This window comes from Ambystoma mexicanum, chromosome 1p, assembly GCF_040938575.1.
Source record: "Ambystoma mexicanum isolate Mex_15411 chromosome 1p, UKY_AmexF1_1, whole genome shotgun sequence".
NCBI classification, from domain to species: Eukaryota; Metazoa; Chordata; class Amphibia; order Caudata; family Ambystomatidae; genus Ambystoma; species Ambystoma mexicanum.
The window spans coordinates 1,076,987,529-1,077,012,413 of NC_090921.1; the positions used below are offsets into that span (position 1 = coordinate 1,076,987,529).

Consider the following 24,885-nt stretch of genomic DNA (forward strand, 5'->3'; position numbering starts at 1 on the left):
ACCCTAACCGCTGGAATTCTCTGAGCAACCCTCCAGACCATGCTTGGTCCGGAATTGCAGACAATGAAAAACAGATGTTTTCGAGGTATGCCTGGCATTGATAGTTGATAACACATATAACACCAATCATTAACCAATTATCTTAATTTTAGCAAGCATTTTTCCAACCCTTCTCCCAGACTGGGCCAGATCTTTGACCTCCCCATGGACACATCTTGTACCATGTTAAAATCACTTCCCAAAATGATCTCTCTACACTCTGCTGAAATATTCAATATCTTTTGAGGATTCCTGTAAAAATAAAATCTCCCTGTTTTGACATTGTGTTGTATCTACGATTGAGAATGCTACGCGCGCACATCTTCTAAATCTTATCATTCATTTACAGATCTTGCAGAAGGGCATGGTCAGCTTTCTGACAGTGGCAGGGGCAGCTTTGGGTGCCATGGGGGAGGATAATAGAACACCAGCGGGAGGCTGGGGGTCACACTGGGCACCAGGAGGGAGCTGGAACGGCGGGGATGGTGGCGGCTGCCAACCCTACGGATTTAGGCAGTAGGCTACTGCTTTTTACAGTGGCAAGTAATTTATGGGACTCTAAGGCAAGCTCCAGGACAGCATGCAACACATGAATTTGTCTGTATAGTGGGCTGGTAGGTGATTAACTTTGAATGGGCTCAGACCAATCCACTGACCTGACAGCTACTGGACTCCGTCCTGCACTCTTGCCGGGACAACCCTAAGGTGAACCACCAGTGAAGGCACGTGGCAGAGCGTAATATCATAACACAGCATCTGCCTATCAGACTGAGCGGTGTATCAGTCACCATGTCATTCAGTTTTCAACTTGCAATAAATAAATATTCACCTTCTGTGAAGTTAGGTAATTGAATTTGGTGTTAACTTACCATTCAGAATTATAAATGTTTTACATTTGAACATCTTTCCATATTGTGCTGTTTGATGGGTTGTGTGTTTTAGAATGCTTCAATGGTGCCAACAATGCATGTTTTGTATTTTCCTGTGATGTCATTGTGATGGGAATTATTATTTATGAAACTTCAAAAATCCTACATCTTTTTGGTCACAGAATTTTGGCAAGTATGCTTTAGTGGTAAAGGTGTACTGAAAACAGTAGTGGAACTGTGATCTTGGCAGGGGAGAGTGTAGGCGGAAGCATAGTGCAACATGTGACAATTAGTTGCGGCCGGGGCATTACAATAGTCTAAGTGATTAGTAACTAAGGCTCCTATTACAGCTTTAAACTTGCACAAGGACATGAATGGACACATACTCTACAAAGAATGGTGAAGATGGTTGTAAAAAGTAAACCGATAAAAATAAAGGTAGTGGAACACCGCTCCAGACCGTTCCCGCTCACTTCGATCACTGCCCCCTTGCACCGCCACTGCTTTCTGATGCTCTATATAGTTTGTCTTGTTGTTCTAAATCCGCTCGTTCAGACCCTTCACATTTAATTTTCAAAATGTTAGCCATCCCGGCGCCAAGTCTATCCATAGAGAATACAGAGGCGCCAAAAGGGCCAGGTCAACAGGAGGGACCAGGGTACCCTACTAACAAGGCGAACAAATATGGACACCATGGCGCACACGGACAAGCACAATGGAAGAAAATATACATTCCAGACAATGGGGGTCATTCCGAGTACATACTGGGTCCGACTCCGGTTTGGTACAATGGGGACTAACCGGTCCATTCTGACCCTGGAGGGACCGGTAAGTCCCCATTGACCAAACCATTCCCCATTCCAATTGAGCCCCTATAGGGCTCAATGGTATTGGGGAGGGCACAAATAACGGGCTCGCTAATGGCAAGCCAGTTATTTGCGCCCTGGTCCCCTAACGGGACCCGTAAGGTATGTTTGGTCTGACCAAACGTCCCTTACGGTTCCCGTTAGGGGACCTCGCAATCGGGCGGTAGGGGATTACCGGCACCGGTCTCCTTACCGGTGCCCGGTATCCCCTACTGCCCGACTCGGAATGACCCCCAATGCCCTCCAACTCTTAATGAACGGCTCCATGTGCATAACAGAGAACTGGTATGCATGGGTGAGCATGCACTACACCTCTAAATCACAAGCATGCAAGCCATTCTTGGAAAAACAATTCACAGCAATATGTTTACAGAGCAGACTCAGATCGACCAACAAGCAATCAGCAGAACTAAGCAAAGAATTGGCCTTGAAAGAACAGCGGCAGCTGGTGAATATTATCTCTGGAAGGGTGGGGGGATTCTCCCCAGATAAAACAAACTGTGCTGAACATCATTTTGGGAAGAATTCGGTAAAAAGCCATACATTTTACAATGATCCTGTTGAGTAACACATGATAATATGCAGGTGCCAGGTCAGCAACAATACAAAGGAACACTTGCCAATGCATTTTCATGATGCCTGTGCACACAATAAATGACAGTATTTTACTACTACAATTTATTTCTTTTTTATTTAAATGTTTTATTGGTTTAAAAATCAAGCCTTTAACATTAACCTCCTTTTAAATAAATTAATTCCGTACTTAATCTTCATTACATAAATTAACATCCTAAAACATCAAATCCTAACTATGTACCTTAAAAAAAGAAAACCAAGGAATGACGAAATGCAGAAGAAAGCTTTTCAGTCCCCAATTTTCCATTCAACGTGTTCCCCCCACTCTTACACAATTTCCTTTAGCACAAATTCCAGCAAATTCATAACCGCAATGGTCATGCTAATTCTTTCGTCTAATAGGACCCATTCCTACCATTGCACTGCCGATAGGGACTGACATGAATCCATATGACCTTCCAGAAATATAAATCTCACTCCTGTTAATGTTTTATAAGAGGTTACTAAATGGCAGAGTGTTTCACACTACCTCCTTCATTACAATATCTACATTGGGAATTTCTTAGGCCAATCTTTTTCCTTGCCTATTGGACCTTTCTTGTGTTCAAAATATTCAATTGAAATCTAAGAAGGAAATCTCTATGTACTGCCGAAGGACATTTTTGGAGATATGTTGGTAAGCTATTTAATCCCTTTTGCTCCATTTCTAGTAATCGTCTCATTTTGTCCTTACCCCTATTCTCCACTGTGTGATCCAATCCAGCTGCTGGAGTTTTTTTTCTCACTTTGGCCGGATTTTTCACCAAGTCAAACATCTCAATTCCTTTGGCCGCTACAATCATCTCCACCTTCCCTCTCCATTTAATCAAACATTTATCCTGCCCATCTGTGTGGGGGTCAAAGATGGGCAAAGAGAATCGCTGAAGGCTCATGGGAGCATTTATGTACAGGGCCACTGTTTTCCATAAGACTAACGATTCCAGGGATTGTAGCCTCAATTCATATCTAATTGAGTCCATCGGCAACGAATTTGGAAGCCTTAATACTCGCTTCCAGAAAAATTCCTCTAATCCCCCCCATATCTTCCAAGATAGATTTAGGACTGCTTCCTCCCCGTACGTGAAGATCTGGGCAACCTTCTGTCTGTGGAATGAAATGAGAGGCACCATAGAGAACCTCCCATACTTTCTGTGGAGGGCCTTTCCCTGCTTAGTCAATGTAAGCAGTTTTGTCCTCAAGTGGATGTAGTGACCGTTATCATCTGAATTTCTGTTTACCAACACACCCAAATAGATCATGGAATCCACTATTTCTGAGGATTGGACCCCCACCCTCCACTTGAACTGGTCACCCTTCTTCTTATGTGCTGTCGCCATGACTAGTATTTTTGACTTCCCCCACATCGACCTTCATTCCGTTCACCATAAGATATTTTGCGAATGCTTCAGTTCTTTGGAGGCCAATGGGGATTCCGTCCAAAAATACCAGATCGTCCACAAATAATACCTAGGGGGCATCAACCAAATTAATTCTTGGAGCATAGGCCACCACATCCTTGTGGGACATCGCTAGATCGGCAATATAGAGGCAGAATAACATGGACCAACGCACACCCCTGCTTTAGACCACAATAGGTAGGGATCATTCTAGACAAATGGTCTTTGGCTGACAACCTAATTCTAACAGAAGTATTAGAATATAAGGCCTCCATGGCCTCACCCAGGTCGACCGGGCAGTTCCAGTATCTTAGCGTAGCCCAAAGTCTTTCTCTAATTACACTGTTGAAAGCCTGCTCTAGGTCCATGAAGACCATGTAGACAGATGTTTTAGAGTCTAGGGCCCTCTCTTTCAAGATATTAACAATAAAGAAATTGAGGGTAGCACCTACTCCCTTAACAAAACCCATTTGCCTTGGGTCTACAATTCCACTGCTGCCAGCCCATGCCTTTCAATCTCGTAATAAGGCGGTTGCAAACAATTTACCCAATGAGTCCAACAGGGCGATAGGGCGGTAGTTCTTCGTATCCGCCCTATCACCCTTCTTGAAAACAGGTACTATGTTCACTTCCTGCCAAGAGACTGGTACTTGTTTGTTCCGCAATAATCTGAGTAAACATGGAGACCAACAATTTACCCCACTGTTCCCTATTTTCTTTCAATTCCTGATTTGATAGCCCATCGTGCCCCGCAGCTCTCGAGGAACTCAGACTACCAATCATTTGTCTTGCCTTTTCCTCATCAAAAGCTAATTCCCATCTCGTACATGAAGGTATTCCCCCTCTTTCTTTACTAGCCCAGGATCAGCAAACAGGGTAGTATAGTGAGACACCCATCTCTTTTCCGTTACTGAGATCATGGTATGGGCTGATATAAAAGTCCCACCATTGTTTATCAACCCCCATAGAGTTCTTCTCATATTTCTAGCACATACAGCTTTTAACATGTTCTCCCCATCCATCTGTGCTCTCACTATTATAGTCGCAATTAGCCAATTTCAATATTTTTGTCGTACTTTCTGGATCCTTTGCTTCTTTGATGTGTCGCCATCCCTCCTAATCCCTCTTCTAGCAGATCAAACTGATCTTCTCATGTCATATGCATGAATTGGAGTCAAGGCTCCTTTGCCATCACTACTCACTCTCTGACTAAAATCTTTCAGGATCCAAAGATACTCTACCTTTTCGGGATTTGCTTGTAAGGTGACTTGATATTGACTAACCACTTTAGCAACATCCATTTTCTTCAACCTTAAATTGTTCTTACCCCATGAAAGCTCCTGACTTCTGTCTAGACACTTCACCGGCTCAATTAAAGATAACAAAATAGCCAATAGGTCATGATCACTTGATTGCTGTTTCAATATTTCAAATCTTTCCACCATCACCATCACATTTCTTGACATGAAACAGTAGTCAATAAGTGAGGATTGTACACCTCTCCCCCAAGTACAAGCACCAGGAATGTCCCCTTCTGTTTGGGTATTGAGCATGTGCAAATCTCTCTGGACCATGGCTGCCATCCAGCTACAAGCTCGTTCATCCCGCTCAGAGTCTTTCAATTGACTTCCTTCTTTGTTTAGTAGTTTAATGTTCAAATCACCACATAAAATGATCCGGGCGTCATCCCACTGTATCATAGTCCTGTCCACGTGTCTCATTACTGAATCAATGAATTTAATTTCTTTAGACATATTCACTCTGCAGTATATGTTCACTATAAAATAGATCATTCACAGCCGTTTGGATATACTTGTTAATCTCAAGATTTGCACATATGGACTTGGGTGCTCGTAGCTAGTTACTCTGTGCCCGTCTGCATTTTTATTAGTGTCAGAAGACCTGAGTGAGGGCACCCAGTGATTCCTCTAGGAGCAGGATTCAAATATGCCACATAACCTTTGCACAATGGGGCAGAGCGGGGGCATGTCTCTTGAAAACACAACACATCAAAATAATCCAACATGGTAGATTTATTCAGAAAAAAGAGCCCTAAAACCTCTCGTGTTCCATGATGCAGCTCGAAGGCTATGAATAATGCTAGGGCAATCAGTGTAATCCTGAGAAGGATTTCCCAGGCCCCCCCCCCAGCCAATCCCAGGCTCTTTCCTCCTGCTTCTTATCTTTCCCCAAATCTCCTTCATTCTTTTGCTTCTTTTTTGGATTTTCAACCGTAAATTTTAGGGGGATGAGATCCTTTTTTAAGAAAGAAATAATTCCATTCTTTCCATCTGACTTTTGCTCCATTACCCTTTTAGGCAATTTACTAGTGTTTTTTTATAACTTGAATCGCTTGTTTTTTTGTTATTATCAGTCCCCTCTTTCCAATTTGCTCTGATCCTCTCTTGGTAGTCACTTAACTCATACCCTAGTGGCAAGAGTTTATCGTTTTGTTTCAAAATAATTTCCTTACGCAACTGTGAGGCCAGATGCATTATGACCGAGTCCATCCTCTTCTCCAATACAAATTCAACTACGTTGATGTCCTCCGAAATTACCTGTTGGAGTGGTGTTATATAATGGAATAGTTTCAGGACATTCCTCCTATTCAAGATCGGAACACTGAGCCCTGCAATGATTCTTTCTAAATATTTCTTTGGGCTGACCATTTTTACAGCGGCTTCACAGCTTCATAGTTCTCTCTTTTTCTGTGTTTGGTTCCTACCATCCAGTGTTGTGTCTCTCTTTCTAACAAGGTCCGGTTCCTGGAGAGTTTTTCTTGCACTTGACACTCTGGAAATGTCTTTTTGTTTTTCTTCCATTGTTCTAAATCGAGCATTTTCAACTCATGCTGAAGGCAGATGTCAATTTTCTGTCCATTTTTGCTTCAAGGTACTTTCGATTGTGTAACTTGGGCAATTTGATTCTCAATTTCTGCCCATTCTTATCTACTAAGGTAGCAGGAAGGGGAGGAAGCCGGCGGGGGATCCACCATAGCTGGATTCAGTTGTTGATATTGAGATCTCATCCATTAGCAAAGACTTGTCCGAAGATTCTCTCCTTGCTAGGTCACAAAGGTGGCTTTGCCACTGGAGGGAGTTTTGTGCTTCTTTATCTAGACACAGTTCCACCGTTGTCACCAAAACCTTGAGTCCCATCATTATGTTAAATATTGCTGTCATTTGCGTACACTGCTCTTGCATAGAGTTGTATATGGACTCGTACAATTTCGTAAAGGGTGTTAATGAGGAGGATACAGATGATATCACCATCTGTTGGAAACATTTTCTCTCCTCAACTCTTGATGGTCTCTCCCATTTCCATTGGTTCTTTTCTTGCCAAAATGGGCTCTGAGTATCTAGGTGCGAGGAGGCAGAAGAGGGGACAGATGAATCACACCCCAGCCGCCCCTACCCATATTTTCATCCTCGATATTGGAGGAGGAGCCCCAATGGACCACCTTTTTGTTTTGTTTACCTGCCCTCACACCGGGGCCTATCCCTTCCTGAGACCCCAGCAGGTCTTGGCTTTGTTGTTTAAATGGAGCCTACACTACTGGATGATCTGTTTGCTGTTGGACTAATTTCATTTCAACACCCAGAGTACTTTCAGGACAGCAGTTTCCTTCCACTTCATTTGCCCATTCTAGCATCTCTGCATTTTTATCTGCTCTTATCAGGGATTTATCCAAGCTAGCAACCGATCCTTCACACAGCATAAACAATTCCGTTTTTGCTGGGCCATTTTACTTGTAAGGGCCATTAGTTCCTTGGATAGTTGGGCTGCTAGTTCTGAGTTTTTCAGAGATTTTTCCGGAGAGTGGATAGACCACTGCCTCTCATCTTATTCACTTTGGAACTCCTGTAGTTGCTCACCCATCTCTTCCTCATATATTTTCCCCAAGCCGGGACCTCTGGGGACCCCTATCAGATTTTCCATTTCAACCGTACCCGACTCAGGCTCATCCCATACAGCTGGTCGCTCTTAGGCATTTACATCCCCCATATCTTTCAAACCTTTCTGCTCCCCGAATTTTATGGGAGGCCTGCAATTCTCTCGCCAGAGACAGCGGCTCTGCAACCTTGTCAACCCCCAGGCAATCATTAATGTCTGTGGTACTCACACAACACCTTACCTGTCGGGTTTTTGCACAAAGCGTGCCGGTGAGTTAGTTCTTTTTCTCCCTTGGACGCACAATGAGTTCCAACAAACTCCAACAAACTACACTTTCCTCCACTTCGCTCCGCTTCACGGAGGGAGGAGGATTTAAAGGCATAATCAGGTGTTCCAGCAAGGCGGGGCAGAGCTCAGCAAGCAACACAAATGTTAAAGTCACAGTAGCTCGCCAACTCCAACAATGTCCACTTTCTTCCACTTCGCTACTACAATAAGACATTATAATGCTGGCTTTGTCAGTATATGCCAGTCACGACACTGCAAGAACACACTCAGGTTGTCTGTGGCCAGTAATGCTAGAAGTTACTGCACCCAGTAAGGCCATCATTTGCCACGCTAAAACTGTGCCCAGCAAGACCTGTATTTACCACTGTAAGAGCATTTGTGCTGGCAGCACCAGTAAGGGCAGTTTTTTCCAGTGCAAGAAGGTCAGTATTTTCCACTGCAACAAAGCTTACGTTGGTTATGCCCAATAGTTCCAGTATTTAAAAATGTAGGGATACTTGTACTAGCTATATCCAGTAACGCAACTACTTGCAATTGTAAGACCACTTGAGTTGACTGTGCTCAGTAAGACCAGTATTTGACACTGTAAGGGTGTAGAAGTAGGATACGGACGCAGGTGGCATGCTTTTGGCTACAGACTTTTATAAGATCAAAATAAAAGGAAAAAACCCCACCTGTCCCTATTTCTGAGAGGGGTTTCCCTGCCTCAAACAAACTAAGGATTCTGTCAGGTGGTTTGTCAAAACCAAATAGTCCACTGTTGTGTCAAAACCTATTTCCTTCCCTTAAACTCTAAATCAACTAAGGAAAAAGGGGTGATCTTCGTGATCCAGAAGAAAGATTCCCCTCTTCTGGATGATACCTCAAGGTTCACCTGTAGGAAAAAGGAAATGTTCTTCTTCAAGGGCACAGCAGAAAAGTCTCAAAACTCTCCACCAAGGCACATAGAAAATAAACTCCTGTATCCTCACAGTGTTAGGGGGATGATTTCCTCCCTGTAACCTTCCTCAGGGTTCGCAGTATTTTTCCCAAAGCCAGGATATTTAACTTTCTTACCCTGGACTTTCTTAGGCTCTTTGTACTGCCAAGAGAATGACTCTCTCCTCTTGGCTTCTTCGGCAATGTTCACAACTCCTGGGGGAAGTGTTTCCCTTCCCCATGTCTTCCTCAGAGTTCTCACAGTATCAAGAGAATGACTCCCTTCACTTGGCTTCTTTTTACAATGTTGATAACTACCAGGGGGAATGACTCCCGCAGGTTCTTCTCAGCTTGGTTTCACCACCAACCTGGCTACCACTTGTCTAGGTATTGTAACTGTGAAGATTAATGACCACAGCTCCATATCAGGGGTAATGCTTTCCTTCCCCTTACTCTCTCTTGGATTCACCGCCCACCTGGCTCATTTCTCTGCCAGGTACTGTGACTATGAGGAGCGATAATGATACTTTTATGGGTGCAGATCACAGAGTCACACTTTCTATCTTCTGTGAACAGTCCACCTGGTGTACTCTCCTGCCAGGTACTGTGACTATGAAAAATGCTTTAGATGCTTATCCATCCCACAAATGTTTCTCTCTCTACTTCTTATATTTCAGGGCCCCAGACCCTATATTCAACACTTTCTTGTTTTTCCCAGTCTCTGAATCCTTTGGTTCGAGCCTCAGCACCTTCCCTACCACCCGCGCAACTTCTCTCGCAGTCCACAGTTGTTTTGGGGTTTCCTGGCCACCTGCGGTCTGCCGTGGGAGTCACAGTGCACACATCACCTTTGTTTGGAATCACAATAGGTATTGACTGCCTACCAAAGATGAAGACTAGCATAATGACCACCCACTTTGGTGTTGGATTGACCTTCTTAAAGGTTAGCAATTACTTACTTCTATGTCTATTTACTATGTTGTAATATAGAGATTGATAAATTCAGAGATTCTTCTCGTGTCTCCTTACTAGTACTGTGAGCATTACTAAGGATTTCTAAATTGGAGTCGCTGTTCGAAAGTTATGTGCAATAAGATTGGTATGACCAAATGATATTTTGATTTACTAAAATTATACTATCTGAATTATTTTGTACAGTTGATCAGAAACATGCCCCTTATGAAGAGAGACAATATTTTGAAACGTGTTGGGCCTAAATAATAAATACAAACTGTATTTTATGAAAAACTGCTTCAAAGCCATATCTGTGACTTAAAATTGTTGTTGAATTGTAATTGAAATATACAAAAGATTGTATGACTATTTACTCCTTAAGCACTGACTTACTTAAGAGTTTGGCCACATTATTGGGCCTAAAGACAGTGTGCGGAGGACGGGAGTTCCCCAACAGGAAACTTTTTCTTGTTCTGTACCAGTTTTTCAACTCATATGCCAGGGTTGACTTATTTCTCCTCTGCACCTAAAACTAGATTACCATATCTTAAACACTTAATTCTTATTCACACTGCAAATTCATGTAAGTTACATTACTACTAAGATTTGCAGGGTATAACTGTTTGGAGTTTTGGTTAAAATGTGAAGGAAGCAATGAGGGGCAAAACAATTGAAATATGTCCACGTGCTGGTCAAAAGCCTGAAGCTAACCACACTAAGAATTTTCTAAATTATTATTTTTTCTGCTAATTTAATGACAACAGGTACACTAATAGCATTATAGACCATGCCCTCAGGTCATACCGAGCGTTTTGAGCCCGTATGCCCGATAACTTCTGGTACAGACCACAGGCTAGGGCTACAAAGCTTAGTTATAACCCTTGGACTATTGATATGACCCAGTATAGCCCAAAGATGATTCAGAACATCGCATTCCAAGCCTACTAGCAGTGCAAAGCATTCCTGCAGACAATTCCCTGCAATGGCCCACGCAGATTTTTTAAACCTACATGAGGCCTGTGTATTTTTCACTGCAACCAATTACTCACGACTACCCAGGCAGATTAAATAAGTATCAACAGGGCCCTGCATACCCATGTTAATTTAACTAATTTGACTCAATTCGTCTTTCTCATGAAAGAGCGAGGAGGGCTGTAATAGCTTCAAAGTGGGTGTGTTGGGCGTTATGGGCCCATAAACCACGTCAATCATGCTCACTGAGCTTGGGCCTCTAACCCAGTCTTCAGGGCCTTTAAAACCCAGTATGGCTCTCGGGCCAGGTCTATTAAGCGTAATTAGCAGCCTCGGCAGGTGCAGAAGCCAATCAGGTCGCCCCAAACCCAGGCTGAATCGACCAATGCAAGCCTGGGTCCGGAGCAACCCGAGTGCTCTGCACATCCGCCCTCTACGGGCTCTACGATTTTCCCTCCTCCCATGCACCCTACCCCCAAATGCAGCCCCTCAACCCCACCACAATATGAGCTCCTCCGCCCGGTTCCGTCGCTCCACTCCATCTTTTCCATAACAACCCTAACTCTTCCTGGCTGCTGTTGCGAGCAAAGCAGCGCGGGCAGTTTTTTTTCCATTGCTTGGTTTGCCTGGGGGTGCCAAAGATATAATATGATAAGTCATTTATAACGCACCTGTACACAAGTGTTTCTAGGCGTGACAAGACAAGGAAGGGAGGACAGAAGGAGGACAAGACAATGATCTTACTAGGCCTTGTATCATTCAGATTGTGCAAGTGGGGGGGGGGGGAGAAGTGATAGGGGAGGAAAAGAGGGAGGAGTGCAAGTAACTCGTAAGTGCTGCCGGGAGGTGGCTCATAAGTGCAGGGAGTCAGGGGACTGTAGGGTTGCAGATACAGTTCCTTAAGTGGTTGGGAGGCCCGGAGCCAGTGCAAGGGAAACTGGTTGTGCAGGAGCCTGGTCCCGTAAGTTCAGAGGGTGGCCAGGTAACCAGTATGCGCAGCAGACAGGGATATCAGAAAGGTAGAGGGAGAGAGAAAGCAGAAGCGAAAAGGAAGGTCTTGAGTTGATTACGGAACCTTAGGTGGTCCTGCTCAAGTTTGAGAGAGACAGGGAGGCTGTTCCAGAGGGAGGCTCCAGCCTAGGACAGAGATTTACACCCCCCCCCACTCTCTGCATGGAGGAGAGTCTGACCCTCAGAGAGTTGGAGGTAAATGAGCGAATGGCTCGAGAAGGAAGATCCTTAGGAAGAGAAAGTTGGATGTAGTGTGCTCCCTGGCACCAGAAAGCCTTGTGGACAATGCAGAGGATCTTGAACTTAATCCGCGCAGCCACAGGGAGCCAGTGGCGAGATTTCAGGGCTGGAGAGATACGGTGCCTGGGCTTAAAACCTAGGGCAAGCCTCGCAATCCTGTTCTGGATAAGTTATAAAGGGCTTAGAGTAGAGGCAGGCAGATTTAGGAAGATGTTGTTGCAGTAGTCCAGCCTAGAGAGGACCAAGGCTCTGGAGACAGTGTACGTCTGGGGGAAAGTGAGAAAAGAAAGAATATCTGTGAGGAGGTGCAGCTGATAGTGTGACTTCTTAGAGACATCAGAGATGTGAGGAGAGAAGGAGAGGGTGGAGTCAAAGATGACACCAATGTTCTTAGCCTCAACAGAAGGAGCAGGTAGAGGGCCCAGGGTGGGCAGCCAGAGTGAGAGAGGGAAGCCGGAGCAGGTGTCCCAATGAGGAGGATCTCAGGCTTACTGGCATAAAGACAGAGATCATTGGAGGCACACCATTCCTGAATTGCGGACTGACAGTCAGGTATGAGAGAAGGAGCAGAAGAGGCTGGCTGAGGGGAGCCTGAAGGAGAGCTGGGTGTCATCCGCATAACACTGAAAGTTAAAGCAGAAGGTAGAGATGCAGTGAGCCAGAGGTGCTAGGTAGAGGCTAAAGAGCCAAGCAGAGAGGTTAGACACCTGTGAAACACAACAAGTAGAGAAAGAGATAGAAGAGAAGAAAGACCCAAGTTGGACATGGGAGGGTCGATGAGTGAGAAAGGAGGTCAACCAGGCAAGGTATGACCAGAGATACCCAGGTTGTCATGGAGACGATTCAGCAGTATGGCGTGGCTGAACATGTCGAATGCAGAGGATAGATCAAGGAGAATGAGGACAGAGGGAATAATCGCAATAATCTCACATTCTGTGGGCTTCACCAGCCCGGTAACGAAACCAGGGCCCAGCGTTAAGGCCCTTGCTTCACTGAAGCCTGTAACTTGGGCGCCGGGCTGTTACTGGCCGGTGAAACCTGCAGAACATGGGAATATTGCCATATTCGTATCTGCAGTAGAATTTGGGAATCCTGAGACCATTCTGGATCCAGCCCTTCCAGGCATTATTATCCAGTCGGCCTTGAATACTGAGAACTCTCGGGATGCCACCATCCCTCTCAGCACCCCCCTCTAACCTCAGTCCTAAGGTTCCCAGGCACTGCTGCCCTCCTGCTCTGCTCACCAGCCACTGCTCCCTTCAGCCACAGACACTCCACTGCACTGCCCATCACATCGAAAGTAATACCGCCTCAAGGCTGCCGAACATCTGCCATGCTAATATCGTTATTACATGCTGCCACAGGGCAAAGGGGCAGATATGTACCCTCTGCTCTCCAAATGTGCCCTGGCTTTACTAGAGACCTTAAGTCGGCTCAGGCTTCCAGGCACTAATACTGCAACTATGTGGCAGCAGGCAATAATGCTTAATCATTATTATTAAAGGAACCTCCCAGAATCGCCAGACTTTGGTATTTTCTTTACTTTAAAAAACAAACAGAATATATTTGCAGACCACTTAGTGCCAGAGATAATGTCCAAGCAAATAACAAAGCAAATAAAAACAAAACAACCAATGTTTCCTTCATCATTAAAAATGTCAACCCTCTTGTTGAACTGTGTTGCTGGATTGTTATTTTTGTCTTTACCAATCCCTCTTCCTCACACAACGTTCACTTTTTTATCCTAGAACGAGCGCACTCACTTTTGACACCATTTAATGTTGCCTCTTGCCTGCGAGGGCACATCTGACCTCCATCTCTGGTTGCTTTATTGCAGGGGCTGCACATTCTGCAGTGTGACAGGGAATCTGAAACCCTTGGGGCCCGATAAGCAGAAGTGTTTTAAAAATCCCATTGGAAAAGGCTCTGTGAATCAGGCCCTTAATAGTCATTTCATGAATGATTGGAAAAATACTTCACTCCAAAGAGTCAGCTCTGATACCAAGAAATGCCAGCCATATGTCATGTCGATAGGTTCTTCTGTACTGAGCCACATCACCAACATTGTAGTCTCAGAGTGCCTAGGCTTGTCTGAGCTTTGGCATACTGTGCCCCGCGTGGGTACCCAGATCTAAGTCTGACTTGCAAAGTCTTGGGAAATCTGCAGGTTAGGACCATTCTTTTAAATGATTGGATTTTTCCTCACCACTCATTTTATTTTTTATTTTATTTTATTTGAATTTGTGTTCAGTGACCGGCCCTACACAGAGGGACTTGGAACACCTTACCCAGTGCAAAGTTTGAAAAGGTGGGATTTGAAAAAGTAGCTATAAAATGTTTTCAGGAAAGGATAGAAAGATTAGGATAGATAAGCGATAGCAGGGGATATGAAAGGGCGGTCTTATGTGTGAGGACACAGGCATGTTCCGAGGCTCTTTCTGGACAATTTGTGCTGCATAAATAAGGTAGTTAAATAAATCGAATCAAATTAAGAGTGATCAACATTTCAACTGCCCCACACTTCTGCTGGACACAGAGATTTCCACTACATTTTAGGATTTGATCTTCAACAAATGGCACTAGAGTTTGGTGTTTATTCAGAAATGTAATAAATGTTGCATAAGAGTATAGGTGTTTATTAAAAAAAAAGTTTTTTATGGTGAACCAAGTTCTTACCTCTATAGAGCAGCCCTGTGTATGTTTTCCTCCGAGAGGCAGTAAATAATTATCCTGTTTTAGGACTATCTATCTAATTAGTAAAAGTAGTATGTGATGTCCACTACATCACATAGCATAGCAGTGCACTGGCTGCATAGACATTCATATATGGCTATATGTATGTCTGTGCATTGGGGTTTGGATGTGCACAGCCATCCTTACCCTGGCACCCGGCTTCGCCTCTCAGAACCTCCTCTTCTAAAACTGCAGGGCTACCATTTTGGCAAGAGGAAATATCTCTAAAAACAAGAAATACAACAAACCCCAATGATGTGACAGATGTCCTTGTCAGTTTATCCTCACATATAAATCCTGAGGCTGTCCTATGGAGCACAGATGGTCCATGGTTAGAACAGCTTTAATGTTAGGGGGAAATGTTTAAATGAGAACCATATACAAGGGGTCTTAGTGATTCAAGCATACAACCCTTTTATCACAGACATATTTATCAAATATATCTGTGGTGATTGTTATGATCCCGAAATGATCTTTTGTTTTGTACAAAGCAGTCAGGACCCATAATTGTTGCAACTCATCATCTTCCCCTTTGGAAAGAGTACAATAAGTGTGAAACAGACTGTCTATTTAGGAATGATATCCCTTTGTCCGGAAATACCGTTTGTGGTTGTCCGAGGGTTTGCCAATGTGCTTTGCTCAGTGACAGTATTGCTCTTATCTGACAACAGTGTGTACTGGAAGTGATCATTACAAATTAACATTGTCAAAGAGGCAGTTTACAATATTCTAACAGTTAAGCACTTTATTTGTTAAATTCTTTCATTTGTTGAGGTCTGTCTGAACCCCAGGACCTTCTGCATCTCTTTGACCTCCCCGTATGACGGATGCGCCCTCCATGTAATAGTGACATTCCTACAGGACACGCAATGACATTGTGTGTCTTCAAATCCTAGGCTAGTTCCTCATCTCTGGGATGCATCTCTAGTTGATGCCCTCACTCTGGTTTTAACCAAAAAAACAGCACCCAACATCCCATCAAGATATTTTTTTCTGCAGTTTGTGCTGCTGTCAGCAATGACTGGCAGACCTCTAGCAAACGGGCCCCTGGCAATGTGGCTCTTGCCCAGAGAGAATGATAGACAGAGAGAGAAAAAGAAAGAGTGAAAGAGAGAGAGAGAGAGAGAGAGAGAGAGAGGGAGAGAGAGAGAGAGAGAGAGATTCAAAGGATAATACAGAGGGACAGACACAAGGCAAAAGAAAAAAGGGAGCACACAGAAAATGAGAGATCTACATTGACATATTGTAGAATGGTTACAGATAATACAGTACACGAGTATATACCTTTAAAGTCTGGAGAGATAATGGAGTCAGTTCCCCCAAAGTGTAAATTGCATCGGTTGACAACCTACTTTTGCACTTCCATGCACTTGGTCCCCACTGTGTGCAATTCTCATCATTCGCAGTGAAGTGCCAAACAAATGCATTTAACCTGCCAGATCAAGGTTAACTCATTAGTCATGCTAGTGGGATGCATTAGCAATGGCTTCCTATGGAATTCTCCTGCTTTTAGTAGGTGCTAAGAGCAGGAGCATTCCATAGGAATCCAGTGGCTTTCCGTCAGCAAGGAAGTGTCATGCTGGCGACTGCACGGCTGAAACAGTCATCATCTTCGTGTTCGTGTCCGTATTCCACTTCCACTTCAGGCTTAACACTATCATACCTGTCTGTAGAACCGTTTTTATTGCACTCGTGGAGACTTGAAAATAACTCTCATAATGTGCTAACTGACATGTTACTCCTAACATTATTCCTAAAATACAATGACACCAGTGTGTTTCAACTGTTTTTTAATGAATGCGCCATACAAATGTTCAATAAATAAAATAAGTACATAGGCTGATACAGGTGTGGTGATGTGTAGTTTTTTCAGGCAACCAGTGGATCCTGCACTCAAAGGACTGTTTGGGGTTTTAGGATTGTTCTCTTCTTTTGGTTATTCAACTTTTGGAACCTATGAGCTATGTGAGAGTCTGGGTCAATGCAAGAGGTTTTGGAGAGCAATGTGGGGGGCTATTGGGTGCATGTGATGGTCAGCTGCAGTTGACTGTCTCTTCGGGCTTAATGAGGGACTGTCCTGCCTAGGTGAAGGTGAGCTTAGGGCCCCGGTCCCCATCAAACACCAGGCATCCAGGCATCCAGGAATCTGTCCTCAGAGACAGAGTCAGGAGAAAATCAGGTGCACAGTAGTTTTCTCAGTAGTCTTTACTACGTGTAGTTACAAGACACACTGGGAAAAACACTCAGCAACATTTTGATTCAACCTGCTTATATAGGCTATTTGGATGATCCAACATCCTTATGAAAATGACTACTTTGGTCAGTGTATGCTTCTGATAGGTACTTTTAGTCAGAGAAAAAAACTCATTCACTGCGGTTAGATGGCTTCTCTGGTGTACACCAAGCCCACATTAGCATCGTTGGCATCCACAATTTTCTCTGATGCACAAAGCTGATAATCTTATTTTAGACTTGGAGGGACACACTCATGCTGCTTTTCCTGCCAAGTTCCAAGCACGACTCAGGGTTTCTCACACCTGCTTTAAAACCAGACACCATTTTGTACTTGAGTCATACATTTTGAAATATATCTTTGTCTGATACTGAATTAATTCTACAGGGAACTATTATTTGTTTATTTAAGCATCTCTCACTGTGTATCCCTTATTTATGATATATCTCTATATACTCATGGTATATGTGTGACATTTAAAGTACCCTTCATTTCCCGGGTCAACCCATCCCAAATGCATAGTGCCCTGTGCACTTTTTACCTTAAATGAAGGCACTATAAGCCTGATTTCTGCAATTATATAACCATTTGATCTGCCTATCATGTTATCCATATTCAGTTTAGGGGGGAGGAATTGGCACTTCCTATGCAAAGGTCTGTCAGGAGTTATATGACACTCTGTTAGGGGTGGTGGTCAGCTCTGGCTTTGCATTTCAGGGTCTGATAGGGATATGTAAGGGTCTACTGGGATATGTCAGCAGGTGCTTTTAGTGCTGTGGGAGGCATGGGGGGGGTTTCATAATGGCCCGCAGGGGCTGATCTGCCACTCATTATGGACAAGCCAATCAACAGCCTCAGTGCTCCCATGCCTGCAGCAAGCAGCTGCTGCAGCCATTCTGTGCTGGCTAAAACCTTCAAAGGGAAACATGGTTGTCCTTTGGCAGTTTCAGTGCCCCAGCATGCATACCCAATGGACAATGCAAGGCAAGTGGTCATTTAGCAATGGACCAACAAATCGTGTGATTCTGGGAAAATAACTTTATCTTACTGTACTGGAAAATTAATGCTGTTTAGAACTGTCTCATTAATGTACACTTGACTGCCTCCTGACTCCATATCTTTCTGTCATTGTTCTGGTCAAAACTGACCCGACACACAGCCCTATGTTACATACATTTTGAAAGTTCGCCAGTTACAATAAATGTTTTTTTGGGAAATCACTTTACTACTCCTGGGATCTAGGGCAACTCTACATGAAATACTTATACAAAGAATTGGGAGAAAATTGAGGGACCTTGGGGATATCTAAGGGTCTTGTCAGGGGGGTAGCTGAATGTCACCTCGGAGGACTGTTTGAGGTCACTGTGTTGTCAGTAGTCAGCAGTGTGGTGATGGGGAGGGGGTGGGAAGACACCTTCTTTGTGAAACTCTAACTGTAACTTCTTCTTATCACGTGAATACAACATTGGCAGGTTTAAGGAGGGGTGAACTGGGGAATCGAAGTTTGCATATTATTAGGGGTTAAATAACTGGAACAAATACACATGATGGCATTGGAATGTGATTTGCAGGATATTATTATATTTAATAGATGTAGCCTGTGCTCATCTTGTTACCTCAATTCATGTCCTAATTAGAAAATATGGTCATATACAATTGACTTTAATTGAATTTTTTCAATCCACTTTTATAGAACGTGACGTTTATGGATTGCATCAAAGTAGAGAGGACCACAGAGGAGGCCCAGAATGCCCCTACAGTTCAACGCAAAGTCACCCCAAGACAAGGAGACCATCAAGCATACACCAAAGTAAAGAAACATATCAAACCTGTGCCCCCAACGGCACCGGCTCTACCTGCTTTTCCAAAGCCACATTATGAGGACTGTCCAGCCCACAACCAAGAGGAGGTAGGCCTGGTTCACAGTGCAGTCAACGGCACACAGATCTATGAACATTTGCTAGCTTTCTTATGACATCAGCAAAAACCCTGGCCACGAAATTCCTGTTTTGCGTGATTTATTTTTTTGTATCAGGGGGATTCACCTTACAAACGACCGACTCGGCTTTCCCACCACCCTTTTACCCTTTCCCATTGTCCCCCAGTATGAGGGTTGTACAGAAGTTCAATGTCAGGCAGCCTGAATGAACTGGCAGAGTTTGCTTTAACCAGAGCTCAGTTGATTGGACTCCATGAAAGTGATGAAAGCCACTGAGTTTGACCGACCTCCAATGAGTTCTACTTTGAAACGGCAAGACTTCAGAAGCCGGTCTTGGGTTGGACCCGGCCATCTTGTTTGGATTTAGGTCCCAAGGCCTGTATTCAGAGAGCCTCACTGTATATTCTCTGCCTTCACTCGCACGGTTTAATATGGGACCAGTATAAAAAACATTTCCAAGGCCAATTTTGGGTCCCAATCGAACCCTGCTGTCACTGCTCTCACGCCACAGCGTGTCGGGCATGCTTACATGGCAGAGAATATACAGTGGGCATCGCTGAATACAGGCCTTGGGACCTAAATCCAAACAAGATTGCCATGGTTAATGAGAGATGGAAGGAACAGGGTGCCGTGAATGGAGAGAGGGTAAGAGGAGCAGAAAACCAGAGTTCCCACACAAAAGAGGCCCATGGTGCAGAGGCCCACCCATAAACCTCCAGAAATCCCTGTTGGCCAGTCCAGCACTGAGTGACAGAGTGTTCTGCATCAACACTTCACAAGGTCCTGTTGAATATAACCTTTGTGAGACACTGTTGACTCAAATACAGACCCAAGTTGGGGCAGACTCTTGACTTTTGTCAGAAGCTTAAAATGTAGGGTGGTGGTTGGAATCTCTCAAAGCTCACATAAAGAACATCACTTTCCAGAGAGAGGATGCCAGAACAGATTTGAGTCTGGAGATGTAATGCGTAGCTCAATTTATTCCTCTAGAGGATAGAATTTCCTTCGGTCTGTCCAATGATCAAAGACTGGACACACAGGGACACCATTTGACCAAAATGCCAAGGGTAGAGGAAGTGACATTTCACGGCCCTTGACCTCAGGAAGTGATGTAATTTGACCTGACCCCAAAGTGGCATCACAGGAAGCTATGGAACACAACCTTTCACCCCTTGACAAAACAGGAAGTGGCATCACATAGCATTGTTCGTAAGTATACTACGAAAAATATGGTTACGATATCATATCACTACAATGTGATATACATTTCATACAAGAATGGATCATCATATGTATCGTTAATATCAGTGTGTATAGGCCCATATTACCAAATTACTGTGAATGCAAGAAGACGTCCAACGTCAGATGATAATGATGTGTTATTATATAGCACTTACGCTTAAGCGCTTTATATAGAACAAATATACATAGAATATCACCCAACCTGTGTTGGTACTCATTTATCGACCTCAGAAGGATGAAAGGCTGAGTTGTGGCATTTAAGAATAGACAAAAACAATGACTCACCCCCTGAAGTGTGCCTGAAATAAACCTTTAATGAGTCTAGCAATTATTGTATAGAATTCCAGAAAGACACATTATTTGTTATTCCTATTCTTTCTTATTTAGGGTCACTGCTGAAAGTGTTAGAATTGTGGAACCCTCTTTTTTTTTAAGAGGCCTGAGCAAGAAAGGCAGCCACTCCAGAAACAAAGAGCTACATGGCGCTGGCCACAGCCCAGAAGCTTGTATTTAAGAAAAAGGTAGTGGGGGTAGAAAAGGAGTCCTCGAGGGTCACAGCTGCAACCCCCAAATGACATCCCTGACACTGTGGCAAACTCATCAGATTGTAAATTGGCCGTTCTTTAAACTAAAAAGCACACGATAAACTCATCAACTAGAAGTGATTTATTTTTAAAGTGAAATTGGGCTTGAAGTCACATTTTTACTGACTGGAAACATCAGCAAATTTATGGGCGGAGTCAAAGTGGTTCTAATTCATTTCTGGTCAGTTCGCATCTCTGATCTTTGCTCTGTACGGAATGCTCGCGGCTCAGCTCTTACCCCAGGTTTCCCTCTCTAACCAGGACTCCGCAAAGAGCTCTCCGAAGGGTAGGGGGCTTGATTCTTTGACGGTCAGGTGCCCAGCCTGAGAAGGTGCTTGCCCCTGCCTTTTGGGACCACTCAAGACAATAAGAACCCTTCATAGGGTTTTTTCCATAATTTTCCTCACTTTTGAGAAAGTACCCCACGAGTTACATGAACAAAATGTGTGCCCTTTGAGGTCGTGGAATCCCTTGTTGTCCATTTCCAGACTCAGTATGTGCAGGTGCAGCGCACCAATGTCTGTATGTGATGGTGTGTTTGCCTTTTATTTGAAAGTGCTCTTGTGACCATCATTCAGCTATTGTTCACTCTGCTCCTAGCCTCCCCCAGCCCAGGCGTTCTTTGCAGTGTTTCTTTGTTCCTGCTCATGTGACCAGCGCAAACGAAAATTACCATTGCCCTTATAATCTTTAACAAAATAGACGTCAGATTGCCAAAACATCGATTCTTTATCTGATTGCATTGTGAACACATCAGAGTGGGCGACTCCTACAGTGCGGCTCCCTGTGTGTCTGCAGGTGTCCGCAGGGGACGCCAGGCGCCAGTTCCACCTGTTCTCCGTTCCCCGGCCCACCCCTCCTACTCCTGGTTACATCCGCATGGGGCCTTGCCTCACTGTTTTCACAGTTGAGGTTAACTATGGTGTTTTTCTCCCCTCGCAGGATTCTCAAACTTAGGTGGCCCGGTACCTAATACGCTCTACTGTTTTTGCTCTGAACTGTGGTAAACTAGGGTGTTTTTTCTCCCCTCGCAGGTTTCTCAAACTTAGGTGGCCCGGTACCTAATACGCTCTACTGTTTTTGCTCTGAACTGTGGTAAACTAGGGTGTTTTTTCTCCCCTTGCAGGATTCTCAAACTTAGGTGGCCCGGTACCTAATACGCTCTACTGTGTGTTTGCTCTAATTGTGGTAACTTGTGCTTGCCGCTCACTTCCTGTCTGCGTGCTCTCGTTTCATCTGTCTCCCCCCCCTCCCTCCTACTCCATGGTGCTCTCTGTCTCGCCTATCTTCTCTAACTGCTTCTCCATTGACTATCCTGCTCTCCTCACTAAATCTGGTAGGAAAAAGTTTAAAAAGGACATCCTGGTCTCCAACCCAGGCCTCCCTATCGCTGACACCTACACTAGTGCCTGCTCTAAGGAAACTCTCACTGACATCCTCTTTTTCGTGCCTTCGCCTGACCTATGGACCCTTCATATGGTCTCTGTGCTCTCTCCTTTCTCCTCCTCTCCCATTAATGGTGGCACCCGTTGGGATGTCCTCTTGGCCCCCTTCCGCTCCTCTAAGGCCATCATTAATGTCTACGCTAATGGGACCATCTTGGTCCAAGGCCCTCAGGCCAACCTTCTCCTCTTTGATAGACGCTTCCCACACCTCATGAACTTCCTCTCCTGCTGTCCCCCCTCCTCTATCCTTGGCTACCTTGCCTCTACCCTCCCTCCCTGCCCCCTCTCGTGCTCCTTCTTCACCTCCTTCTTCAACACCTCAGCAGGGCGTACCTCTGATCTGTACCCCTCCCCGGAAGCTCTTCAAGGAGGGCAACCTTCTCCACATTGCCACTCTAAATTCTCGCTCTGCCATCAAACACCCCTCTGATATCTGTCACCTTCTTGAGGAACTGGACCTCGACGTCCTCTGTCTCACTGAGACATGGTTCACAGCCAGCTCTGCCACCAGCTTTGACACACTCCTACCTGACGGTTACAAGATCCTTTCCATGCCCAGGCCTAACCGGGCAGGGGGTGGTGTTGCCCTTATCTTCCCTGAGTGGATTCCTGCCACTGTCACTCCTACGCAGACCTACTCCTCTTTTGAATGTCTTGTCTGCCGACTCTCTCTCTCTCCTAGCCATTCCCTTACCGTGGCTACTATCTATCGGCCACCTGGTCAAATTTCCTCCTTCCTCTCTGAGTGGGCTGACCTCTCCTCCTCACTCCTGTCCTCAACCACTCAACTCCTCTTTCTTGGCGACTTCAACATCCACCTTGATGCCTCCAGTCCCTCCACTGCTCTCTTTCGTGACCTCTGCGACTCTCTCTCACTCTCTATTCTCCCGTCTGGGCCTACTCACTCTGCTGGGCACACTCTTGATGCTCTGATCACTTCTGACCTTCCCCTCTCCGTCCCTCTCTCCACTCCTCTCTCCTGGAGTGATCACTTTCTCCTATCCTCCCACCTCACCCTCCCTACCCCACAGGCAAAGCCACCCTCTTCACTGCCACCCACCTTCTCGGTCATCCGACCCGTGAAGCGTGTGTCAGTTGAGGCTTTCGCTGCTACCTTCTCGCCCGCCCCTTCGGCTGACTCCCACCCTGACACAGCCCTCTCTATGCTCCACTCTGCTATATCTGCTACTCTTGATATCCTTGCCCCCGTCATGAGAATCCGCCTGAAGCCCAAAGCCAAATGTAACTCCTGGTATGACTCCGATCTCGCCACCCTAAAACGCAAGTGCCGGGTTGCAGAGAGGAAATGGCGTGCTTCATGTTCATCCTCTGACAAACTGGCCTGCCGCCTGCTCCAAAGGCAGTATCGGCTCTCCGTTCTCACCAAGAAGAGAGCCCTTATCCAAGCCCGCATCTCTGCGGCATCTAACAACTCCGCCGAACTCTTTAAAATCTGCAAGGAGCTGGCCAACCCTGTTGCAGTCTCTACCTCCCCTGTCCCCTCCCAGGCCCTCTGCACTGCATTGGCCTCTCACTTCATCTCTAAAACTCAGGACATCCTGTCCTCGCTCTCCTCCTTTCACCTCCCTCCCTCCCTTCCCGGCTCTTCCTCTGGCCCTTCTGCAGTCACCCCTCCTCCCTCTTTCTCTGCCTTTCCACTTTTCTCTGTTGACGAGGTTTCCAGACAAGTCCGATCTATGAAAGTCTCGTCTAAACAGGTTCACCCCTGTTCCTCCAAAACTATCAAGGACCACATCGACTCCCTGGCTCCTGCCCTGACTGACTTTTGCAACCACTCCTTCGCCTCTGGAGTCTTCCCTTCCCCCCTCAAGCACTTCCTTGTGCACCCTCTTCTCAAGAAACCCTCTTCCGACCCCTCCTGCCCGGCTAACTATCGCCTCCCTTCCTGGGCAAGCTCCTGGAGAAACTGGCCATCTCCCAGCTAAACCTCCATGCTGAATCTGTTGGTAGTCTTCATGACCATCAATCTGGTTTCAGAGCTGCCAGAAGCACGGAAACTGCTCTCCTGAACATCCGTGAAGACCTGCTCTTGAACCTCGATTCCAACACTCCGTGTGTTCTCATTCTGCTCGATCTCTCCTCTGCCTTTGACACTGTCAACCATGCCATCCTGCTCAACCGTCTCCGTCAAAACCTGGGTATCACTGGTCAGGCTCTGGCGTGGCTGACCTCTTTCCTTTCAAATCGACCCTCCCAGGTCCAACTGGGGTCCTTCCTCTCCGACATCTTTTTCTCCACCTGTGGTGTCCCCCAGGGATCAAATCTCTCTCCCTGGCTGTTCAACCAGTATATGGCACTCCTTGCCCACCGCATCGCCGCTCTCTGCCCTAATTTCCAGTGCTATGCGGACGATACCCAGCTCATTTTCAGGCTACCCTCAGCCTCCCCCTCTCCTTCCCTCATCTCTGACTGTCTGTCTGCTATCCAGGAATGGTGTGCCGCAAATGACCTCTGCCTTAATGCCAGTAAGACTGAGATCCTACTCATCGGTACACCCACTCCCTCCTTCCCTGCAGCTCTCTGGCCTGCCTCCCTTGGCCCCCTCCCTGCTCCTACCTGCAATGCAAAAAACCTTGGGGTCATCTTCGACTCCACACTCTCCTTCTCTCCTCATATTTCTGACGT

The 24,885-nt window shown here is 45.3% G+C and overlaps 1 protein-coding gene across 1 annotated transcript in view; it reads left to right on the forward strand.

Moving 5' to 3' along the window:
* The window catches only part of SH2D2A (SH2 domain containing 2A), a 333,990-nt gene that overhangs the window by 280,563 nt on the left and 28,542 nt on the right, over nucleotides 1–24,885 (forward strand). Inside the window, exon 8 of the mRNA XM_069604582.1 lies at nucleotides 18,723–18,938. Coding sequence (XP_069460683.1) covers nucleotides 18,723–18,938 — 216 coding nt within the window. The remainder of the gene's footprint in view (nucleotides 1–18,722; nucleotides 18,939–24,885) is intronic.